At 47.0% G+C, this 23615-nt stretch overlaps 1 protein-coding gene across 1 annotated transcript in view; it reads right to left on the bottom strand.

Annotated features, from left to right (window-relative positions):
- The window catches only part of LOC146784224 (myoferlin-like), a 3625175-nt gene that overhangs the window by 461120 nt on the left and 3140440 nt on the right, over positions 1 to 23615 (bottom strand). The window contains exons 26-27 of the mRNA XM_085634512.1: positions 12026 to 12167; positions 10735 to 10834 (exon numbers count right to left, since the gene is read on the bottom strand). Coding sequence (XP_085490638.1) covers positions 10735 to 10834; positions 12026 to 12167 — 242 coding nt within the window. The remainder of the gene's footprint in view (positions 1 to 10734; positions 10835 to 12025; positions 12168 to 23615) is intronic.

Raw genomic sequence — 23615 nt, 5'->3', positions numbered from 1 at the left:
GGTGGTTGGGGGGGACTTTAATGCGGTAGTCTCTGGGTCTATGGATCGCCATCCCCCTAGGGACCTCCTCCGGGCACAGGCCTGGCTGTCCGGCCTTTTAGATACTCTGGGCCTGGTGGATTGCTGGCGACTAAAGCATCCCGCACAGCGGCAATACACCTTCCACTCGGGTGCCCATGGTAGCCTCTCGCGGCTTGATTACATCCTTGTCCCGGCGGCCTATGCTGGGAGGGTGGGAGAGGTGTGCCATCTGGCGCGGGGCATTTCAGATCACTCCCCAGTACTATTACATTTCGATGTCTTCCCTAGGGGGGAGGGCAGGGTGGCTCCAATCAATGCTTGGTACTTGCGTGACCCCACTATTCGTGCCGACTTGATCAAATCCTTACAGCGATACTTTGATGAGAATGTGGGGTCTGTCCCTTCGGCCATCTCCCTGTGGGAGGCTTTTAAGGTAGTTCTCAGAGGGGAGGCCCTCTCCTCTATCTCCCATGCCCGGAGGCGCGAGCGGGAGGAGGTAACCCGGGTGGAGGCCGAAATTGCGGAACTAGAAGGTGACCTGGGGAGCGGGGTAACAGACGCCAAGTTGCATGTTCTGCACCTCAAGCAAGCGGCCTATAGGGCCCTCGTCACGGAGGCGGCCAGGGGCCTCAGTAGAGAGCAACAGGGGCGACTGTATGATGTGGGTGATAAGGCTGGTAAATTGATTGCGTGGTTGGACAAGAGGGAGAGAGCGAGTCGTGTGGTTCCTTTGATTGAGGGGATGGATGGTGTGCCTGTCACCGAGCCGGAAGCCATTGTCTCCTGCTTCGCGGATTACTTCCGCGAGGTGTACTCCCCGGTTTCTCCCTGCTCGGAGGAAGATTCCCATGCCCTGCTTCGGGACATCGCGCTGCCCTCCCTTACGGTGGAGGACAGGGATTTGCTGGACGCTCCTCCTACCTCGGACGAAATTGCCCTGGCTATTCGCTCGGTCGCATCCGGCAAGGCCATGGGCCCCAATGGTATCCCCATCGAGCTTTACAAGCTGCGACCGGATGTACTGGCGCCCCACCTGCGCGCCATGTTCCTGGCGGCCCACTCGCAGGGTTCCCTCCCGCCGGACCAGCGTCTGGCCACAATCGTGGTGATCCACAAGGAGGGGAGACCCCGTGAGCGGGTTACATCCTATAGGCCTATTTCGCTCTTGAACGCGGAGCCCAAAATCCTCGCCAAGGTACTGGCCAACCGGCTGGTTGGCGTGGTGGGCGATTTGGTCCACCAAGACCAATCTGGCTTTATACCCCATCGCAACACGGCTCTTAATCTGCGACGCTTGCATGGGGTGCTCGCGCGTGTCCCGTTTGTGCGGGAGCCGGCCATCTTGGCGTCCCTAGACGCCACCATGGCGTTTGACACGCTTGAATGGCCATACATCTGGGCGATGCTGGCGAAATTTGGATTTGGACCGGGATTCATTAGCTGGGTCAAATTGTTGTATTCGGGCCCATTGGCGCAGGTGGTGGTGAATGGGCGAGTCTCGGCCCCCTTCGCGCTGGGGCGGGGCACGCGTCAGGGTTGCCCCTTGTCACCGCTCCTGTTTGCATTGGCCTTGGAGCCCTTGGCGGAGTGGCTGCGGTGGCACCCCTCCATCCGTGGTCTCCGCTGTCCTTCTACGCCGATGATATCCTTCTGTATCTCGCCTCCCCGCGTAACTCGCTGATTGTCCTGGTTGATGTTTTGCGCTCCTTCGGTCGTAACTCAGGCCTTGTCATCAACTGGGCGAAATCCTGCGTGTATGTGCTCTCCGGGGAGGCTCCGGCCCTACCACGGGACTGCCCGATCCAGATTGCCTCCCAGGGGTTCCGGTACCTGGGTATATATATTACTCTAGACCCGGAGGCCCGCTACGAGCGGAACTTGCTACCCCCCCTCCAGCGCTTGCGGGAGGACGTTGCGCGCTGGCGGCGTCTTCCGCTTTCGCCGCTTGGCCGAGCGGCCTTGTTTAAGATGATGTCCTTGCCGCGCTTTCTGTATGCGCTTCAGAACACTATGGACTTGGTTCCGGCGCGCTACTTCCGTGAGGTGGAGAGCCTGCAGCGGCGCCTGTTCTGGGACGGGAGGCCGCGTATTGCTCTGGCTAAATTGACGCTCCCGTGGTACGATGGGGGGGGTCGCCCTCCCGGACATTAAACGGTATTACTGGGCCTCCCAGCTAGCTGCGATTAATCATGGCCTTTACGGGCCCGCCCTGAACCCGGCATTTGAAATGGACAAGATGCTCCTGCCCGGTGGCGACTACAATCGAGCGCTCTACTCTGGCGCGCCCGACTCCCGTCTGACGGGACCGACGCGTGTCATGGTGCGTGTCTGGCACGCGGCTAATGCAGCGATGGGGTGGAAGGACCGTTTGACCCGGGCGACACCGCTATATGCGTCTGAGAGGTTGGGCTCCCTGTGGACATCGAAGGGCTTTCGAGAAGTGGGACACGATCGGAATCAGCACAGTGGGAGACCTCTGGACAAGGGGTGGATTCAAAACTTTTGAGACGCTGCGGACGGAATTTCAGCTGCAAGGCAGTGAGTACTTTCGGTACTTACAAGTCCGCCACGCGCTGGGCTCCGTCTTCCCTGATGTCGCGTCCATTCCGGAGTCTTCCCCCCTGGAGGACAGAGTGCTGGATGGCCATGTCCCAGACAGCACGATCTCCCTTATATATAAAAAACTGATCAACGACAGATCGTGCCTGCTGACTAGTCTCCGCGAGGCCTGGGTTGCCGACGGGTTGGAACTGGACGACGAGGACTGGATTTCCGCGGTGGCCTCTCCGAAGGAGGTGGCCATCCCGGCTCGCCTTCGCTTCGTCCAGCTTAAGATCCTCCACCGGGTTTACGTGACGGGGCCAAGGCTTCTACGTATGGGCTTTGTTGGTGACGGATTGTGTAAGCGTGGATGTGGTGCCTTGGCAACTTTCATGCATATTCTGTGGGAATGCCCACAGGTGGAGCGATTCTGGCGTGGTGTGCATGAGGTCCTGCGTGTGGTGACGCGTGTCGCGCTGTTACCTGAAGCGAGGAGATGCTTGCTGAATGTGTGGGAACCAAATGACTATTCGGTCCCGCAGACGCGGTGGGTGACTCTGGGATACATGATAGCTAAGCGCGACATTGCTCAATTGTGGGGATCCCGGTGGCCCCCAGCGGTGTTGGCCTGGAAAGAACATATGGATTGGTGTATGTTTCGTGAAAAGGTAGTGTATGTGGCGAGGGGTAAGCCTGGGGCGTGGGTGAAAATCTGGGGCCCCTGGAACGCCTATCGCGGGGGTATTTGTGAGCCGCCACTGCTACCGGCCGCCTCACCAGCTCCGTCCCCCTAGCCGACCCCCTCCCCCAGCCGCGGACATGTGGTTCTCCTGTCCCTGATCTATTCCCATTCCCCTCTTCAGAGTTTGGCTGCTGGTTGGGATCCCCCACTTAAGGAGCACGTGCCGTCACTTTGGATGACGGGTTGCCTTGCGGGTGTGGTTTTTTGTGTTGTTCTGTTTTGCAAAAAGGAAACCGTATTGTGGGCTTGGAGTTATGGGGCCTGCGCTATTGATATCTCCTGGTTTACCGATCTGCACCGCCAAGAGACTCTTACTGTAGGTATGTCATATGCTTCTGCCACTCTAGCGGCCGGCCGGATGGTTGTAGGCCCATACTTGTAACCCTTTTTTAACATGTAATAAACGGTTTCAAAAAAAAAAAAAAAAAAAAAAAAGATACCCAATGGAACAAAACTGACAACGTCCCCCTCTTCATCTTTTAGAGGTGAAATTGATTTATCCATTTTCAAGACAGGAAACATTCTTAAACAAGCGACCGACCCTCATCTCTCCTTTTTCGATCGACACTTTCTGTCATTTTTCAAAACTTTACGGCGATCTGTTCCAAGCGCCTTCATCCCCCGACCTCTGATATTCACCCAAGAACCTAACTGCCCTCCTCCTCCCTCAAAGTCACCATCCTGCTCCGAGTCACTCCCTGACCTGACTAGCAACCTTACCTCTCCCTCCAACACACACAGCACACAAACGATCACTGGCGGGACTTCACCTGTGTCCACCCTAACCAGCAGTATCTCGGTATCAAATCGCAACGTCCTTCACCACAAGCCTAGTTTCTTGGGCCCCATCGTTAGTCCTGCTTCTCCAGAACCCTCAGCCGATGCACCCCTCCCTACCATTGCTGACCCTATTCAACCCTCTCGGACTGTCCACAAGACTAGTCCTAATGATAAGAAGCTCTTCCCTATCAAAGCATGCTCTGCTCCTCCCTACCTAGGACTTGACTTGCATCCTCCCTCACACAATGCTGGAACCTGCAATAACTCATTCACACAGATCTTGTCCCGAATGGAACAGAAACTTGACTCCCTGACGAATGACATAGTACACCTAAGAATTGACATCTAAAAGCAGGCTAAGCTATTCCGCTATCTAACCCCTGAGAGTTATAATTTACCTCCACACACAGGCTCTCCTACCACAGACTCTAAACACATCCCCTGGTCCTACATTCCTTTATGTCGTCTGTCCCACAGACCCCATTGTGCCTTCCGCACCCTAATTTCGAAGCCGCTAGTCTCAGCAAATCCTACCTTACTAAGTACCAGACTAGGTTTCCTAAATCGCCCTCTACAATCCCAGTAATTGCGAGCTCAAATAGAATCCCCATACCAATCAATGAACCCAGACCACCAGCTCAATTCACCACCATTCAAACACTACCTTCCTCTAAGAAAAAGCCCTGCCCTCTCTCTTGCATGCTCCTCAACTGTAGATCAGCAACCAAACATGCTACTGATATCTCAGAATCTTTTCTCAGGGAAGAAATAGATATTGCTTTCCTCACAGAATCCTGGCTAAATGAACACACCACCCCTATCCTTGACCTGCTAACCCTACCCTGGCACACCATTATTAGACAGGACAGACCTAAAAGATCGGGTGGAGGTCTAGCCATAACTCACAAAACAGGAATAAAACTTTCCACATCAAGTAAGGAAGACTACTCAACCTCTGAATACCTTGAAGCTGAACTTATAAGCAAATCCTATCAAATTCGACACCATCTACCACCCTCCTGGTGATCGAGCCCTCTTCGCAGAAGAGTTATTTGACCTAATTACTCGGTTCTCCTTAACTGACACGAGGGATGTATTTGTGGGCGATTTCAACATTCATTGGAACAGCTGAGAAGACACCTCAGTCTGACTAATTATGAACCTTCTTGAAATTAACAACCTAAATCAACTTTGCAAAGATTGCCCTTAGCAAGTGCAAGAAGGCACTGAAGGAGGAGGCTTGGGGTAAGCACATGGAAGCCTCGATCATTAAGTGTAGTGCCAAGTTTTGGAGCATTATCAACAGCCCTTTCCTGGGAGTAGAGACTGCGAACGCCCTGGACACTCATATTACAGAAAATGAGTGGATCAGCCATTTTGAGGGTATGTTTGAAGGCTCTTCAGCCCAGTCTTCCCTGCCAGTGAGGGGAATGGAAAATATAACCCTGTCAGTTACGGAGATAGAAGTGAGGCAGGGAATTGCCAGTATGACGCGCAATAAAGCCCCGGGACCTGATGGAATCCCTCCTGACCTGTACCTGTATGATGTGGAGTTCTGGGTCCGCTGCTTACCTCTGTCATTAACGCGGCAGCAAGGTCTGGTTCTCTGGAATCTTGGGCCACCTCCATTATTGTCCCAGTTTTTAAAAAGGGGAGCAGGGATAGCATTCATTGTTATAGGCCTATATCCCTGTTGGATTGGGTGGTTAAAGCGGTCGGACAGATTCTGCTGGGAAGGTTTTCCTCATGGGCTCTAGACAACAATATCCTGTCAGATGCCCAATATGGCTTACGTCTTGGCCGCTCCACGATAGATCAATGCTTAAACCTCCTTATGCTATTAAATAAGTACACAGTAGACCGTTCTGGTACCATCTTCTAGGCCTTTATGGATCTTTCTTCCGCCTTTGACTGTGTGAACAGAGGAAAGTTGTGGCAGATCCTTCTTTCCCTGGGGGTGGACAGGGATATAGTCTTCTTCTTACAAGATCTCCACCGGGACACTAACACAGTTGTGTGATATACAACTGGTTTGAATGTATCACGCTTATTTCCTGTCAAGGGTGGAGTCCGTCAGGGTTGTATTTTGGCCCCTTTTTAATTTAATTTTTATATTAAACATTTGGAGAAAACCCTTTTGGAAACCAAGGCCGACTTTTCTTGGGGGGGACGGCACCGTCTTCCAGACCTGTTATATGTGGACAACGCTGTTCTAATGGCCAGGACCGAACGGGGCCTGCAAATGTTTATAAACTCCTTTGCTCAATTCATGGGGGACCTAGACTTGAGGGTTAACAACTCTAAGTCATACGTCATGCAAGTAGGGGCCCGGCCCTGTAGGCAATATACTTTTAGGGTTGGTCATACCCCGATTCCAAAGTCGAATGTGTTCTCTTATCTGGGGGTATTATTAGATGACAAAATGAACTAGATGCCCCAACTCACCAGTAAGAAAAATGACATCAATCGTGAGTCTGAAGCCATTTTCAATTTTGCCTCTAGTTTGGGGAAAAGACTGGTGGGGCACTCTTAAAGCTTTACAGGGCCAAATGCATCTCAAAGGCCCTCCATGGTAGCGAAATTTGGGGGTACTTCTCTATAGATGATCTTCAAATTGCCGAAAACTATTTCCTGAGACAGCTTTTATCCGCCCCTCAGAGCACTCCCTCTTTCAGTGCTCATGAGGAGCTAGGTATATTATATGTCTCTGATTTGATAGCATTTCACCTTGCGCCTCTCTGGCTAAAAATCTGGATTGAAAAGGGGACCTCTTTAAATAAAGCGATCCTAAAAGATTGTCTGGCTCTCGATCATGCATCTAAGGTACCGTGGCTCAGTTATGTTGAAAAGAGCCTTATGAACGTGGGAAGAGGAGATCTCTTTTCCAATCCCGATGCGACGAATAAGACAGATCTGTCTCTTATTAAGATGGCCTTCTTTGAGCACCAGTCCATGTTAAAGGAAGAGAAGGAGTAACTGAAGCCCAGTGTACGTCGCTTCATCATGTTAAAGGCCACCCAGATGGTGGAACCATACCTACTGGGGTTCACAAACTCATATGACCGTTTTCTTCTGACTAGGTTCTAGTTTGACCTTTTTTACCTCCTCCTTGCCCACCCAAGGGGTGAGAATAGGGGAAGAATCTTGTCAACCTGTGGCTGCGATGTAAAATCTCCACAGGACATGGTTCATTTTATGTTGGTTTGCCCATTTTACGATACCCCAGAAAATCTTTTTTAATTCCAATTCTGAAAAAGGCCAATTTTAGGCAGGTACGGCCGGCTTTTATCTTTTTACAAATGTTGAATGGTGTAATACTGTCTTTTATGTGCTTAACTTTTTAAAATCCGCAATCAGGCTTAGGGTGAGCTGTGATTACCTAGACTGCTCCCCGATATTACTGCTGGCATTATGCACTTTATTTTGCTCCACTTGCCTATAGAACTAACAATTTGATCTTGCACATGGTCCTATTGAATCATCTAGAATGATTTGTCCATCAGGTACCATCAGTGTGTTTGTGGAACCTTGTTAACACATTTCTTTTTTATTTGCATATATTATGTTTAAACTGGGTATGTACTCGTGTAGATTGTATGCATCATATTTTTTTATCCTATGCTTTTATGGTTTCATTACACTAAACTGAATAAAGTTTGAATTGATTGATTGATTGAACTCTGCAATGAACCAACACACATCAAAGGTTCCACTCTAGATGCGATTATGACTAAAAATGACCTGATCTCCATCAGCTCCATCTCACCTGTTGACTGGTTAGACCACCATCTAATTCTTTTCAATATCAATACCCCAGTCAAACCCCTCCTAAATGTTACAAAGACACCTAACTGGTTAAACCAGAAATATCAAACAAGCCTCTATTCTTGAACTTGTATTCAAGATTCATGAACAACTACAACGTCCCCCCCCCCTCATACACAGCTGAAGATCTCACTACACACTTTAAATGTTCTCAATCAAGTGGCCCCACCTAAACTAAAACAACTGAGATCAATAAAATCTAAATCATGGTTTAATTCCGACCTAAACAGCGAAAGAAGATTACTCAGACAAGCAGAAAGGGCATGGAGACTAAACCCTCTTGACAAAGCACCTAGTAAAACTAAGAACTACTAGGCTATCATATAAGAAACACATTTTTGGAGAAAAAGCCTCCTTTTTCCGCAACCAATGGGAGCTCTTTAGCATTGTCAAACTTCAAACCATGTCTTCACCAACTCATGTTATAATCGCCACTAATGAACGATGTGAAAAAGTCTCCATTCTTCCCTCCGTCCTTGCCACCCTCATCAAACCACCTCTCCTCAAAGCAGCTCCACTCCTGATACCATTATTGACTTATTGACCAAATGACCCCTAAAGGTACTAATGGCTACCTTAGTCACTCTGAAACTGAAAAATAACGCCAACTGGTCTGACTTCAAACCCTTGACTAAAACGGAAGTCTTCAATATAATTCCGAATTTAAAAGCCATCAGCCCACACTAAGGATCCCCTTCCATCCACAAAGGTAAAAAATCTCAACCACATCATTGCCGCGTTCTGGACTGTAATCATCAACACATCTTTCACCACAGGCTGTGTACTCTCTCCAACTAGGACAAATCACACCCATTCCAAAAAAATCCCAGAGATGACCCTAATGATCTCAAAAACCTCAGACATATCTCCAACCTCCCGATCCTAGCTAAAACATTGGAAATATGTGCCTTACAACAACGTAATCAGCATATATGTAAATTCACTCTCCATGACACCTTCCAATCCAGGTTCAGGAAAGGCTGTAGTACTGAAACTGCCATTCTCAATATATCTGATAACATCTACAGATCCTTAGACGAGGGAGACACTTGCCTACTTATACTACTTGACCTATCTGCGGCTTTCGATACCATTAATCACCCAGCTCTACTTGAATCACTAACGTTTTGCTTTGGTATCAATGGCACCGTCTTAAAATGGTTCACATCCTACCTACAACACTATTCACAACAAATCAAAATCAACTCATGTCTATCAAAACCCACACGGGTCACATTTGGCGTACCACAGGGCTCAATTCTCTCCCGCTCCCTTTTCAATGTCTTCATGGAACTCCTTACAGTCATCTTGGAGCAGGCAGGGATCAAATATCACCTTAATGTTGATGACACTCATCTTTACTACAAAATCAAATCACCCATTGACATTCGACATCTCAACGCCACACTGAACAAGTTACAATCTTGGTTTTACTCTAATCACTTAAAGTTAAGCCCAACAAAGAAATAAATCTATTCTCCTCAAAAAGCAACCACGTACCAATCTACAAATGGCTTAGCAACTTGACTGCTTTAAATTGGTCTCTCATTCTATCCAACTCCGCAAAGTCCCTTGGCTTCTTCCTGGACAACATGTCAATGAAGAGCACATCAAACAATCGGCCAAAGGAGTGTTTTACGCACTAAAACACTTCAAGAAAATTAAAACATTCATTCCCTCCCTTGATTTCAAGATTGTGGTGCAATCTCTGGTTCTCTCCAAACTGAACTATGGAAATGCCATTCTCACTGGGACACCCAAAACTCACCTCGCCCCCCCTTAGATCAGTTTTAAATATTGCAACCCGGCTCATTACAGATGTTAAACGGTTTGAACACATCACTTCTGCCCTCAAGAGCCTCAACTGGCTCCCCATCGAAAGAAGATATACTTACAAGACTGCCTGTATCATCCACAAAGTCTTTCACTCACATACACCCAACTACTTAGAAAACAAGCTTACGATAGCAGAGATTGCTCGATCTTTGAGAAGCTTCACTCCACTTTTGCTCCTACCTCCCAATGTAAGAAAAAATCAACCAAGTCTTGCTTTTTTTCTGGAAATGGTCCGAGCATATGGAACTCTCTACCTAGCAATCTGCGATGCAACCCCTCCTTCCCTTGCTTCAAAAGAGACTTGAAGCTCCTCCTCTTCAACAAATACTTTAACTGTTAGATTACTGAACTTGGTGATTATCTCGTCTAAAGGACTACACCATCTGTCCCGCTGTTTGTTTGCTTATGCTGTCTATTGATCCTCTGAAATTGTTCTCTTGTTTTGGTTTTGTTATCGTGCTTGGATGTGTACTATTATCTATTGAGTCTCGCTTCATATGGTATTGCGTTCCTGATTTATTTATTCTTTCATGATCTAGTGCTATATAAAACTTATAAATAATAAATAATAATAAATATTGTGACCTTGAATAACTCCATGTGTATCCGGGAGAAAGGGGACTTTGATAGACGGTACATTGCTCTCCTGGGGATTGGGGGCTTATGTTTAGGGTACAGAAAAAAACGTTGGGATTAACAACAGACAACACCATGTATATTGCATAGGGCATTGTGGGAGGCTGTGACAACGAAATATGTATTGAATAACCTGGGGACAGGAAGTTGGGATTGATGACATACCCCTCTTTATACCACAGTTGTGATCACTACCTGCATACTGAACTTGAGGACAGTTTGAGGGCTTAAGTGATGAAGGATCATTTGCTTTATAACCCAGAGGCATTGTGTAGTTGGTGGCTGAGAGTGAAGATAGACCCCTTCCTGTTTATCCCAGCTGAATATAGTGGCTTTTGATGGAAATGGCTTACCCAGAAAGTCATCAGCTGATAACAAATCATTGTCCCAGATTTGAATGATCAGTTTAGGGGGGATTTTTCGCACTGATTTATTAAGGCTCCAGTAGTGCTCCTAAAAGAAGAAAGAAATGGGAGGGTTGCATGTTACCAAATTGATGAATACCAGATACACTCTTCTCTGTGCCTCATACATTCCCAAAGATATTCCAATGTCCGTATAATATTTTTGCACCCTTACTTTGTTTTCAACATTTTGGTGGCCTCTACTTCCCTATGATGGTGACAAATGTCTGTCAGAACCCGACATCCCAGTAACCTTGTTCTGGATTCCTGCCTCCCAGTTATGCCGTGCACCTAGGCACCCAACTGCTACTCTCAACCTTGCCATATTCAGTACGACTAGGCTAACTTCCCCATCCGCTGGCCACAACCGCATGATATCAGTCCTTTCTCATCATGACTGACATCCATGACAGGGCCAGCACTCTCCTATTGGGGCCTCAATGCTGTTCCTATTGTTAAACACTATTTTCACATTTATGTTAGGGCTCAGATAACCACTGCTCCAACATCATGGCCTTAGACCTCACTCCATGTTGGAAGTTTCAGTGTGCCCTCTGCCTGGCATTAGCAACTCATACTACTTAACCTTGGGCGTAGTTCGTTAAGTAGCGCTACGCGTAGCTACGCAAAGTGCACTTCGCATTACGCGAGCCACGCGTAGCACTTCGCGAACTGCGTAGTACCCTGTTCGCACTGTGCAAGATGTCGTTTTCAATGATTGCACAGTGCGGACAAGCATCTGGCACTGTGCAATCATTGAAAACGGCATCTTGCACAGTGCGAGCTGTAGTTTTCTGCCGCTCAAGTAGATTTTTACTCGAGCGGCAGCTTTCTTAACGCGGACTGGTAGTTTCTCACCGCGAGCGGTCACGAGCATACGCAACCACTCGCAATGAGAAACCTGACCTCCCCGCGTTGAGAATCTCGCCGGGAGGTTTATTTTCCACGCTCGCGATCGCCAACTTGAAGTTGCTGATCGCGAACGAGGAAAAAGTCTCGCCGGGATGTCATTTTGCTCGCTCGCGGTCGCCAACTTGACGTTGAGGACCGCGAGCATGCAAAAAATTACCGCTGCACTACGCAACGCTACGCGTGTTTGCACTGTGCTACGTGCAATTAGCATAGTGCAAAGTAGCGCAAACTTCGCAAACTACGCGAGCGTAGCGTAGTGCTTTGCCCAGGCTTAATACTACTCCCACCCCACAAATGGCGCGTCAGTTAGCATCTCCTTATGATTCACCTTCTCACTCAGGACACACATCTGCTCCCTCTGCAGAAATTGAAAAGGAAAGATGAACCTCCAATTAAAGTTTCCTTCCCCTTCCAGAGACCGATAGTGAACATCTGTACGCTGGCTGTTTTCCTCCAGGCCATCTATCCATCTAAGACAAAAACAATATGCTTGGTAAGCTAACATACAAACAAAACATTTTTTGTTGGCCTAGAAATCATACTACATAAATAATTTAAAGAGGGTGAAAAATCCAGTGAAAATGTGATAATCGGATTACAGCACATTTATTGTAAAGAGCAACTAATGTATTGCACATTTGGTGATGATGATGATTAGTATCTGTAAAGTGCAAACGGCTACCTAATAATGAGTATTCTGGTGCAAAAGCTGAGAGAACAAACAAACAAGTTACTTTCCTTTGGTAACTCTGGTGGATACTCTATCTATCTACAGATTCCTCGCCTTGTGAATATTCAACAGCTGCCAGAATGGATCAGGAAAGTTTAAAGCAGTACTCCAGCACCCAAGTAGGTGGCCTGTGCAGCTTTGTGCCATCGGTGTTCCCCTCAAGACGTGACAAGCAGTTACATAGATTTGGCATTCATCTGCGCTGTCGCCAAATGCTTTCTTAGGCTTCTCTGCACCCTCAGACGCAGAGCGCATTGGCAAATTAGCATAGCCAGTGTGCAGCCTTCTAGATAGATATATTTTTGAATTGGAGTCAAGTTCACAGAAAAGAGAGGTGGGAGTGCCGGTGATGATTCTGTGGTCAGGGATAGATACTTTTATGTGAATTAATGCCATAGCAGTATCTTATCAGGTGGTGGGTCTGTGAAGTGGCTAAGACCAAAACGTCCTGCAGGACAGACCAGGCAAAATGCCCTTCTTGGCTGATCTGACTGTCAAGGCAGTAGTGCTGTGTGAACATATGTAGGACTCCCAGCCATTATTAACAGCAACACCTAAGGAGGGGAAACAGCCTTTACAACGAGGTTTTTGCCACATTGTACCTTTGCCACGCATTTTTTATCATGTATGTATTTAAAACGCATATGCTTTTACAATATATACCTTTGCCACGCATTTAAGGTAAGTTCAGGGGTGTGGGGGGTCTCCCCCCACAAACACATTTTTTATATATATATATAAATATATATATAAACAATGCGTGGTAAAGGTATACGTTTTAAAAGCATATGCGATCTAAAAAAATGTGGCGTAAAAAATGAGTGGTAAAGGCGTACATAGTATTTCCCTGCTTTGTTCCGTCATACAACCCCTAAAGAGGAATGTCAAATGAAGTTAACTGCCGCCACTCAATCTCCAAGCATGGAGATGCAGGTTCCGCTGCCTGGGTGCAAGACCCTGCCCTGCTGCTGCAGCAGATGATACTCTGAAAGCAGTGGCTTGATCAGAGGGCAAATGCTCAGAATTTCTTGGTATCACATTCTCCTGGCCTAGTCCGGTGCTACTAGGATGACTAGGGCCCGGTAGTTCTTGGTCTTTTTCAGAAGTTGGGGCAGAAGTGGTAGTGGTGGGCAAAGTCCAGAGTTCCACTCCAGGAGTCCAGAGTTCTACTCTAGGCGAAATGCGTCTTCAAGAGAAAGCCTTCTGGAAAACGTCAACTCCCAATGCTTGCAACTTCACAGGGCAGATCCCCCCCATCTTGGAAGGCCTCCATCCCCTGCTCCATAAAAAACGGCTCCGCCTGTGTTCGGCAAACTACAGGGTGATAGCTTTGCTGGACCCAGAAGTTAAGCAATCTGCTAGCCTTTCATTAAATGACTTAAAACTATGGGCAGACAATCAGTCAGTCACACAAACCTTATTCGCATTAATTAAAACACATAAGAGTAAAATAGATACACATAGCTGTTTTGACACTAAAGAGTATTTCTAAAAAACTAGACATATTTGTGCCATGTTCAATACTAAAATACAGATAACCTCCATCACTTCAGATAATAATAGTTTGAAAATCCCAAAACGACCTACATTTATTCCCTCCCTCTGGTTTGTCTAAATCTAAATAACGCAAAACCAAAGGAAATGATGGACGGAGTGTTGAACATTGCAAGCACTCACCCCCAGTCAACTGATCTGGGTTTAATCCCTCACCAATCTTTAGCTCACTCTGCCACCCCAGTTCAGACATGGCCATATGCAAATCAGTCTGACCCTGTGCCTCATGGGTACAGTCTAGCCCGAACTGCCAAGCCATGTCTTCCCTGGACCGGAAACAAGCTTCCTAGGACTGGTTTCTGGCATTTCAGCCGTCTTCAGCCAGGCTTGCTTGAATCCAGTGGCAAAGTGAGCAAGGGACTCACGTCTGAGCATACCCTGCCAACTTATGGCGAACAAAGCAAAACCAAAGGAAATGATGGACGGAGTGTTAAACATTGCAAGCACTCACCCCCAGTCAACTGATCTGGGTTTAATCCATCACCATTCTTTAGCCCACTCTGCCACCCCAGTTCAGACATGGCCATATGCAAATCAGTCTGACCCTGTGCCTCATGGGAACAGTCCAGCCCGAACTGCCAAGCCATGTCTTCCCTGGACCGGAAACAAGCTTCCTAGGACCGGTTTCTGGCATTTCAGCTCCGTCCATCATCCCCTTTGGTATTGCTTTGTTCGCCCTAAGTTGGCAGGGTATGCCCAGACGTGGGTCCCTTGCTCACTTTGCCACTGGATTCAAGATAGCCTGGCTGATGAGGGTTATGAACCCGAAACCGGTCCCAGGATGCTTGTTTCCGGTCCAGGGAAGACATGGCTTGGCAGTTCGGGCTGGACTGTTCCCATGAGGCACAGGGTCAGACTGATTTGCATATGGCCATGTCTGAACTGGGGTGGTGGAGTGAGCTAAAGAATGATGATGGATTAAACCCAGATCAATTGACTGGGAGTGAGTGTTTGATTTGCTCAAACGCTCCGTCCATCATCCCCTTTGGTATCGCTTTGTTCGCCCTAAGTTGGCAGGGTATGCCCAGACGTGGGTCCCTTGCTCACTTTGCCACTGGATTCAAGATAGCCTGGCTGATGAGGGTTATGAACCCGAAACCGGTCCCAGGATGCTTGTTTCCGGTCCAGGGAAGACATGGCTTGGCAGTTTGGGCTGGACTGTTCCCATGAGGCACAGGGTCAGACTGATTTGCATATGGCCATGTCTGAACTGGGGTGGTGGAGTGAGCTAAAGAATGATGATGGATTAAACCCAGATCAATTGACTGGGAGAGAGTGTTTGATTTACTCAAACGCTCCGTCCATCATCCCCTTTGGTATCGCTTTGTTCGCCCTAAGTTGGCAGGGTATGCCCAGACGTGGGTCCCTTGCTCACTTTGCCACTGAATTCAAGATAGCCTGGCTGATGAGGGTTATGAACCTGAAACCGGTCCCAGGATGCTTGTTTCCGGTCCAGGGAAGACATGGCTTGGCAGTTCGGGCTGGACTGTTCCCATGAGGCACAGGGTCAGACTGATTTGCATATGGCCATGTCTGAACTGGGGTGGTGGAGTGAGCTAAAGAATGATGATGGATTAAACCCAGATCAATTGACTGGGAGTGAGTGTTTGATTTGCTCAAATGCTCCATCCATCATCCCCTTTGTTATCGCTAAATCTAAATAACAACATATGAGGAAAGACGGGACTAAAAAGATAATCTATGCCCCATATCTGCCCTAAAACAATTTCATTATAAACCAGCCTTTAAGATCTTGGTATAATAACAAAGATTAAGAAGAAACTCTGCCCTAACCACAGTCGGAACGACTAAAAACCTCAGCGGCGTTTTAAAATTGCCCAGAGAAATGAAGCAATAGTATTACATACATAGGGATCAGCCAATTGCTGAATAAAATATAAAGCTGGTTAACACTGTCTAAAAGCATTTTTAAGTAAAAGAGGAATAATACACTTCTTTCTCTCCTGGCTAAATATAGTGCAAAAGAATAAGAAATGCATACTAGACTGGATATATTTTCCGTCACAAGGACAGGGCGACAATTGATTCAGTACATAAGTGTTTTCGGGGAAACCAATCATAAGAGGGATAAAATTTAAACGAAAGAATATAAAAACAGATCGATGCTGTGAGTTTTGAACAAAGGACAAATATGAAAATGCACCAGGATTTGCAGGTGGTGGGTTCTGGTAAAAATATACTGTGCTTTGGTCTTTATTTGCACCGACTCGGCCCTTTTGTGTCTTCGCAAGGAAAATTTCTTTTAGCTTAAGCTTCGGAAAACTAGCGCAGAGCAGTGGGGTTTCATACAGATTGTGCAGTCCCAACAATGCCAGAATAGACTACATAACTCAACCATGGGATTTGGAGTGCATAATCAATTTTTAGGATGTCCCTTTGCCCTGATTGGTTGAGTCTAACACTATCCCTTTTCCATATTGAGTGCCACAACAGCAGAGGGGCCATCTTAATTAAATCACTAATAAAAGTTAAGCCCAGTTCGGTGTGCCAAATAAGGTTTGAGCAAGCAGAGGGGCATATAAAAGTCTTTTACAAAAAGAATCCTCCACACGCTGAATTGCTATAAAGTCCGTCATTCCCCAGATTGCCGCCCCACATGAGGCGATGGATTTGGCCTTAGCAAAATATTTTTTTTAACATTTCCGGGATCGGTTCTGAACCTAATTTTTGGGTGAATCTAAAAACGGCAGTCATGCTTTTTTCCCATGAGATTGACTCTAATGATCACCATATCCTCCCACTTTAGTTTACAGTCAAATAATACTCCTAAATAGGTGAATTTATCCTCTACTTCTATATTTCTGTTCACTAGGAAGAATCTCAGGGGTTTCTTGAATCCAGGCCCTGCAGTTAATACAAATGTTTTAGATTTGTTAGCATATAAAGCCAGAATAGCAATAAAGCGTGTGTACACCTCTATGAGGCTCGGCATTGCCAATGGGGTTCTTGCTTAAAGCACTGCCTCATCTGCATAGAGCAGTATTGGGAGGGTGGCCTTCTTGACATAAGGGGTGTCCTTGGCACTCTCTACCAATACAGATTCCAGTTTATTTGTATAGAGGGCAAATAATAATGGTGCAAGGACACAACCTTGTCTCACTCCTTTTTCAATATTAAAGGGCCTTGTACACTCCCCTTGTTTCCCATAATGAACACTTGCTGTCGCTTCCATATACAGCTGCCTTACCAAGGTAATTACTGATGTAATCAAACCACATGCCCCCCATAATGGCCTATAGCTTGCTATAGACCACCCAGAGAAACGCGGCAGAAAGGTCCATGAAAGCCATACAAAGTGGAGCTTTTTTACCAAAGTGTATTTGGCAGCCACCATCATCAAGTTCAAGCACTGATCAACTGTACCTTTTCCGTTTCTTAAGCCGTATTGGGCCTCAGAAAGGATCTGCTTTTCCTCTGCCCATTCTTCTAGCCTATTCAGTAAAAGGCGACCCATTAGTTTGGCTGTGCAGTCGATTAAGGAGATGGGTCTAAAAAAGTTTGGAATAGATCTATCCCTTTTTTTAAAAATGGGAATGATTGTTGAATGTATCCAAGAAGCTAGCGGACCTGATTTTGCTATAGAGTTAAAAAAAATTGCCAGTAATGGACCCCACAATAACTTAATAGTTAAGAAAATATCTACAGGCACCCCGTCAGGACAAGAGGCCTTCAGGATAGGTCACTGGAGGAGGGCTTGTTCTATTTCTGACAATTCACAGGTCAAGTAAGGATAGTTTACCAAGCTAACGGTGTCCGCATAGTTTGCTATATCTTCATTGTTTTGAAAAATACATTGAAAAAAGTTAACCCAGCCCTCCTTCTCAAGATGAGCATCCAACAACGGTTCACCTATATCTTTTAAAAGATAATCAAAAACTCATCCTGTGGTGTCAAACAGGCCCCAGAGACAGCCATGGCATGCTTGATAGCATCATGGCCCTTTATGTGTTAGTACTGACATCCCTGTCTTCAGATTTATTTGCATGTTTTTTAACTTCCAGACCATATCTGATACAATAGATCATAACAAACTATGCTGCAAACTGGAATGATGAGGAATTAAAAGAACTCTTTTAAGGGCCAATCGGGTATTATTGATAGATGTATAGGTCCACATATAAATAGAGAATGGCACCTCTAACCAGCAAAATCTACGGGAGGTTTAAAACATGGCTTTGTCCTCGCTCCACTTTTTTCTAACCTCTATATGGCTGGCATGGCTTTCAACTTCCAAAACAATAGGGCGCAACCGCTGTTGTGTAGTTCCTGTTTTACCCATACAGGATCTGCGCGTTCCGGATAACATAAACTGTGGGTTTGGTGGCAGACTGACTCTGAGCACCCTCACCGAGAATGTTAGCCTTTCTGTTTTAGTTAGCTCACAGTGCCACTAGAATCTCCTCTTATCGGGGAGAGAATAGTTTCTGTCAACCTCAGAACATGACAACCCTGATCCCTTAGGATCGTGGAAACAACGTACTACTTTTCGCTCAGTCACTCGTGTTCACTTATTCGGTCTCAGAGAGTTACACAGAAGAAACAGTTGGGCGTGTTACAATAAGAATTTATTGCACAGTTGTTCTTCTAGTGTAAAATAGATGTGCTGCAACAACCGTTACACAGTAGCAGGTATTTATGATTAGCAGTACAGTGAAAATAAAAGGATAGTACAGCTCTACCATCTTGCAATAATCATGAATACATACATGAATATAAAATGCATAATAAAAGTGCGCTAACTCCTACGATGCCTATCTAGGTGTACCTAAGTGTACCTAGCATGTGAGTAGGTGTGAAGCCAAGAATCCCTCTAGGATTTAGTTGAACCCCATTACCTGAAGTGAGAGAGTGTGGGACCCCGTCCTGGTCTAGAGTTGGACACCACGCAAGGGATGTTTAGAGCACTGTCAGCTGGAGCGTCTGCTTGCAGGAGCTTCAGCGTCTCTGGTCAGTGTGTCGGCCTGGAAGTCTCGGTTCCCTCTACCAACCCTAGCAAGATATGCTGTATTTATACAAAAGTATCTAGGGTTTCTTTGTCCCTTGTCTCATGTATTAACCATTGTTGGATTGGAGGATGACATATGGGATGAACCTTGTAAGTAGATATGGTGGGGTAGGGGGTGTAGCCCCAGCCTGGTTTCCAAGAACCCTCATGAATATTCATTCATACTGTATGAGTCCATTGATGAAGTTATAGGATGCTATTGTTCAGAAAAAACCATCCGTCTGCACCCAGCACGAGAACTAGGTAAAGGTTCAATCCTAAAGGCTCGTTACTGTGTAGCATAAGGGAGATAATGTAGGAGAAGGTGTATGATATTACCCGGGCCTATATTGGGGTACCTATATGAAACATAACACCGCCTAAATTGGAAGGAATAACTATTAAACTCCTAATGTAAGCGGAAAACACTGTTGTCTTCAATCTAACAGGAATTGGCCTACAACACACACTGCACCAGCTAGTATCTTACCGTCCTGGCCTACTGTAAACCACAAAGAGCGCCTGTGGGACTGCAGTGTGGGGATATGAAAATAGGCATTCTGCATGTCCAACGCCACCATCCACTCTCTGGGGTCTAGGGCGTACTGAACCTGGCCTAGAGTGAGCATTTTGAATTTTGAAGGCATTGAGAGGGTAAAGATCCAAAATGGGACAAAGGCCTCCATCGTTCTTTGGCACAAGAAAGTAGTGGGAATAACACCCAGACTCTACGTACAAGGCCAGAACCCACTACATGGCCCCATTGGGCCAAAAGGGTCTGCAATTCCTGCTGCAAAACGGACATATGATCCTCTGCCAGCCATCCTGACGGCAGTGGAAGGTGGGGCGGGTAGAAAGGAAGGGAAGGGCATAGCAGCAGTAGATAATTAAGAGGACCGACTTGTCTGTGACCGTTTGCCACCCCTGAAGGAAATGTTGGATACTGCTGTGTGTCAGAAAGGTCAAATTAAAGAGGTTTTGCCGCTGTGGTTGATGGACGGATGGAAGGAGAGGCTGACTGAGCTGAACATTGTCCCATGAGCATTGTATTTGTGAGCCCCAGACTTGGCCAGAAAAGGGTTGGGAAACTTGTTGGGCTGGCAGCAGGGTCTGACTTTGGAAGTACTGAACCTCTAGCGTATCCAAATAGGGGTGCAAAATTGTGAATGCATTGTCTGGTGGAAGCAGACAAACCCTAGGAACGTGCTATGGTCCTACTCTCCGGAATCTGCTTTCTCGCCGAAAAGGCAGGAGCCATTGGATGGCATATCCATTAAGGATGCTTGGAAATACCTGGAGAGGGCAGTAGACCTCATCCAGGTATGGTACCAAAACACCACACTTGTGCTGATCACCCTACCTAAGTAATCAGTACTGTTGAGGTGTTCAAGTTGATATGGTATGATTAGCGCAGTATATCTAATGATAGTATGATTAGTTATAGTGTATTCAAGGGTCCGAAATTCCCGTTATGCTTAATACGACAGAAAGAGCCGAGAACAGAACAGCCTCCATTTTGGATTGTGACTCTCTCGTCTAGAAATCACATGGTCTCTTCCGCCCACCATCTGCTTCCCCTTTCATACATTTGTTAGGAGACAGGCTGAATTGCTGAGAAGCAAGGTCACATCTGCTAAAAGGGAGTATCAAGCAAATTCCTCTGGACCTGGGACGAGAAGGGAGTCACCCCGTCGACCTTCTCTGTAAAGATAGTAACCCTTTGTATGTGTAACCGAAACTGGATATAGGCATGAGCTCATTAGGAGCGCCAGGACTAACTGGTACTTTTCCACGTATAAGGTTTTGTGCGCTGAACTGATAATGTATAAAAGTGTGTTACTGTAAAAGAGACAGCAGTCTTCCTCGGCGCACCTGATGGGTGAGGATCGACGAGGCTCCTCTCTATAGAGTTCTGTGGTGGCCAATAAACGCTTGAACCTTCCACGTTGCCAACTGTTCCTTATTTGACTTAAGATTGCGGGCCAGTGGTAAGTGTGGCCCTTGGAATAATTATTTGGATACATCAGTTGGCGACCACGAAGGGACCCCGTGACAGGGTCACCCCCCCCGTATTTGGGTGGTGGGATTGGGGGCGCCCTGACTGGTTGGCGGGAGAGGAGCTTGAGGATTTCTTCCACTCTGCGCGGCTTTTTGGGACGTCCCCTGCTGCTAGTCACCCTTCACCGGGGTCCTACGGGCTTAACCCAGAAATGGACTAATTTGGTCGGGAGAAGTTGGCAGCGGAGAATGAACATTCGTATCTGGGTGCACCCGGTGAGTATAGATTGATTTGATTTGAAGCACGCGTTGTAAACGGTGCATTATTTTGTTGAAGCACGCGTTGGAGACGGTGCGCTAGTTGATTGATTTGAGAGCATTCGTTGAGAACGATGCATTTTTGATTTGAACACTGGCTGCATTTGTTTGAAGCTCGCGCTGGACAGCGGTGCATTGATTTGAAGGCGTGCACCGGAGAGTGGTGCCTTGTTCGATCGGTTTAGCATTACAGTGTTTGATTCGAAGTACGTACCTTTTGATTGATTTTGGCTAAAACGGCGCGCCGAAGGAATATAGACGGATTGCACGTGGAAAGACCTGCGACCTAGACTGGGTAGCCACAAGGCATACTCCTGACGGGGCTAGTCCTCGTTGGGGGCTGGTCTTAGCGGTGAGCCAGAAGGGTGGCGGGAATCCCGCGTGCAGTTTGGTGTCTAAACTGTGAACCAGAGTCGACGGGCTTGGTTCTTCGATACCGATTGTATGTCGTGTATAATTCATGTTGATTGTTGTTTGTGTGTACGTGTCTGAAAACTAACCAAAATGTCTTGTTTTAGCAAACTGAATTGTTTTGGCTGCTGCTGCCGAACAAGTGACTCCAGATTAGCTGAGAGCCAACCCGCCCCGCCGGAGGGCAGTCCTAGCCATTTTATGTATGTCAAACATGGGATCTCTCCCTTATTGTTCTGCACTCTGTGGCATAAGTACACTAAGGGTAATGAGGAGTTACGATGGCCCAAGACGGGTTCATTTGATGAGAAGAAAATTGCGTTCCTACAGGAACAACTGTTTTCCAGGCGAAGTAGGCAGGCCATGTTCGACGCTCTGATTGCATGGCAGAAGGAGGCCAAACAACGGCGAATGAGGGAAGAGAAAGTAGCAAGAGCCAAGGCAGGACAGAATATAACTCAGAAGGCCATGGCCTATGATCGAGACAGAGTAGAAAAAGGATTGGACTGCATGAATCGCGAATTTAGATTAAAAGTTGATAAGAGCTATGTGACCCGCCCGAATGCGGAAGATGAAATAGAGGACTTGTTAGACACCAGGCCACCGCCCCCTTATGTACCGCAGAGAGTGTATCCGGAGGTGACAGGGGCCTCGGCCCCGAATATGTCTCTGGGGGCCTCGGCTTCGGCTTCTCCGGCCACTCCTATTTCCCCATCCCTGTCGGACCTCTCCCGATTGTCGACATCTGTGTCTGAAGTTATGGCCATCCTACCTAATTTATTGACGGCAGCTGCAGCTGGGACCCCTCAGCTGTCGCCGGGGTCAATGTCTTCCCCTTCTGTTCTGCCCTCCTCCTCCACCAGTACGACGCCGGTAACAGCTGTAACTACTCCAATACATCCGGCCAGTCTAACGGAGGGTAGGAGGTTGTTCACTTGTTCTGCCTTGGGGACGGAAGAAAGGGAAACTATTGCCACACAAGCGTCCCAATGGATGCGGCATTCTATATATACTCTTTCCGATATTTGGAATACTATGAGAGATTATGAACCGGTAATGCAGCAGCATGCCCTGGAACATATGGCCAACCGTCTTATTTCTTTATGGGAACAGGTACACCAAGGAGGGAGAGCTCCGGCTATATTGTATGATATCCATGATCAGATTCACAAATCTCAATTGACGCCGGAAGAAGTGTATGGGAAGGTGCAGACTTTGGTATCTTATAGAACTCGTTTGCAGCCTGCCATTCCCGCCGGACTCTCCCAGTTCCCTATGCGAGAAGTACACCCTATCTACCATCCTGAGGTTACCGAAGTGGTGGATGCCCTTGGGGTCGTCACCCGTCCGAGAGTGGACGCCCGGTTCCAGGAACAATGGGTCTATACCCCCTGGAAACGTAGTGAGGTATTGTCCCTAAAAAGCCAGTTGCCAGATCCTAGAAAGAACCCCACTGCATATTACAAAGAACAGACCGAGGCCGCCTCATCAGCAGTGATGACGCTGGCAGATATTGAATTATTCTTTGCTCTATTGGTACCGGTGGACATCTGGCGCCAGGTACATGACCAGGACCATGTTACGGAATTTGGTGGGACATGGGACCAACTGAGAGACTGGGATAGAGATCGTAAGCCGGGGAACAAGCCCCGATCTGAGATACTGACCTTACCTGAGAAAATAATAACCTATATGCATTCATTTATCCCACCCCGGAAAGTAGATTGGGATAAACTGACGGCTTGTAAGCAAAAGAAGGATGAAAGTGTATCCGACTTTTTCACGAGGTTTGAGGGAGTATTCATTGATTTCAGCGGACAGGACCTGGCCACGGAAGGGGGTGTGCGTTTATTTGTTAATAGATTCGTAACAAATCTGCTACCTGAGGTATCGGCCCGGTTA

This window comes from Triturus cristatus, chromosome 11 (assembly GCF_964204655.1).
Source record: "Triturus cristatus chromosome 11, aTriCri1.1, whole genome shotgun sequence".
NCBI lineage: Eukaryota > Metazoa > Chordata > Amphibia > Caudata > Salamandridae > Triturus > Triturus cristatus.
Note: the sequence above shows the minus strand (reverse complement) of the source record. Positions and strands in the feature narration are given on the sequence as shown.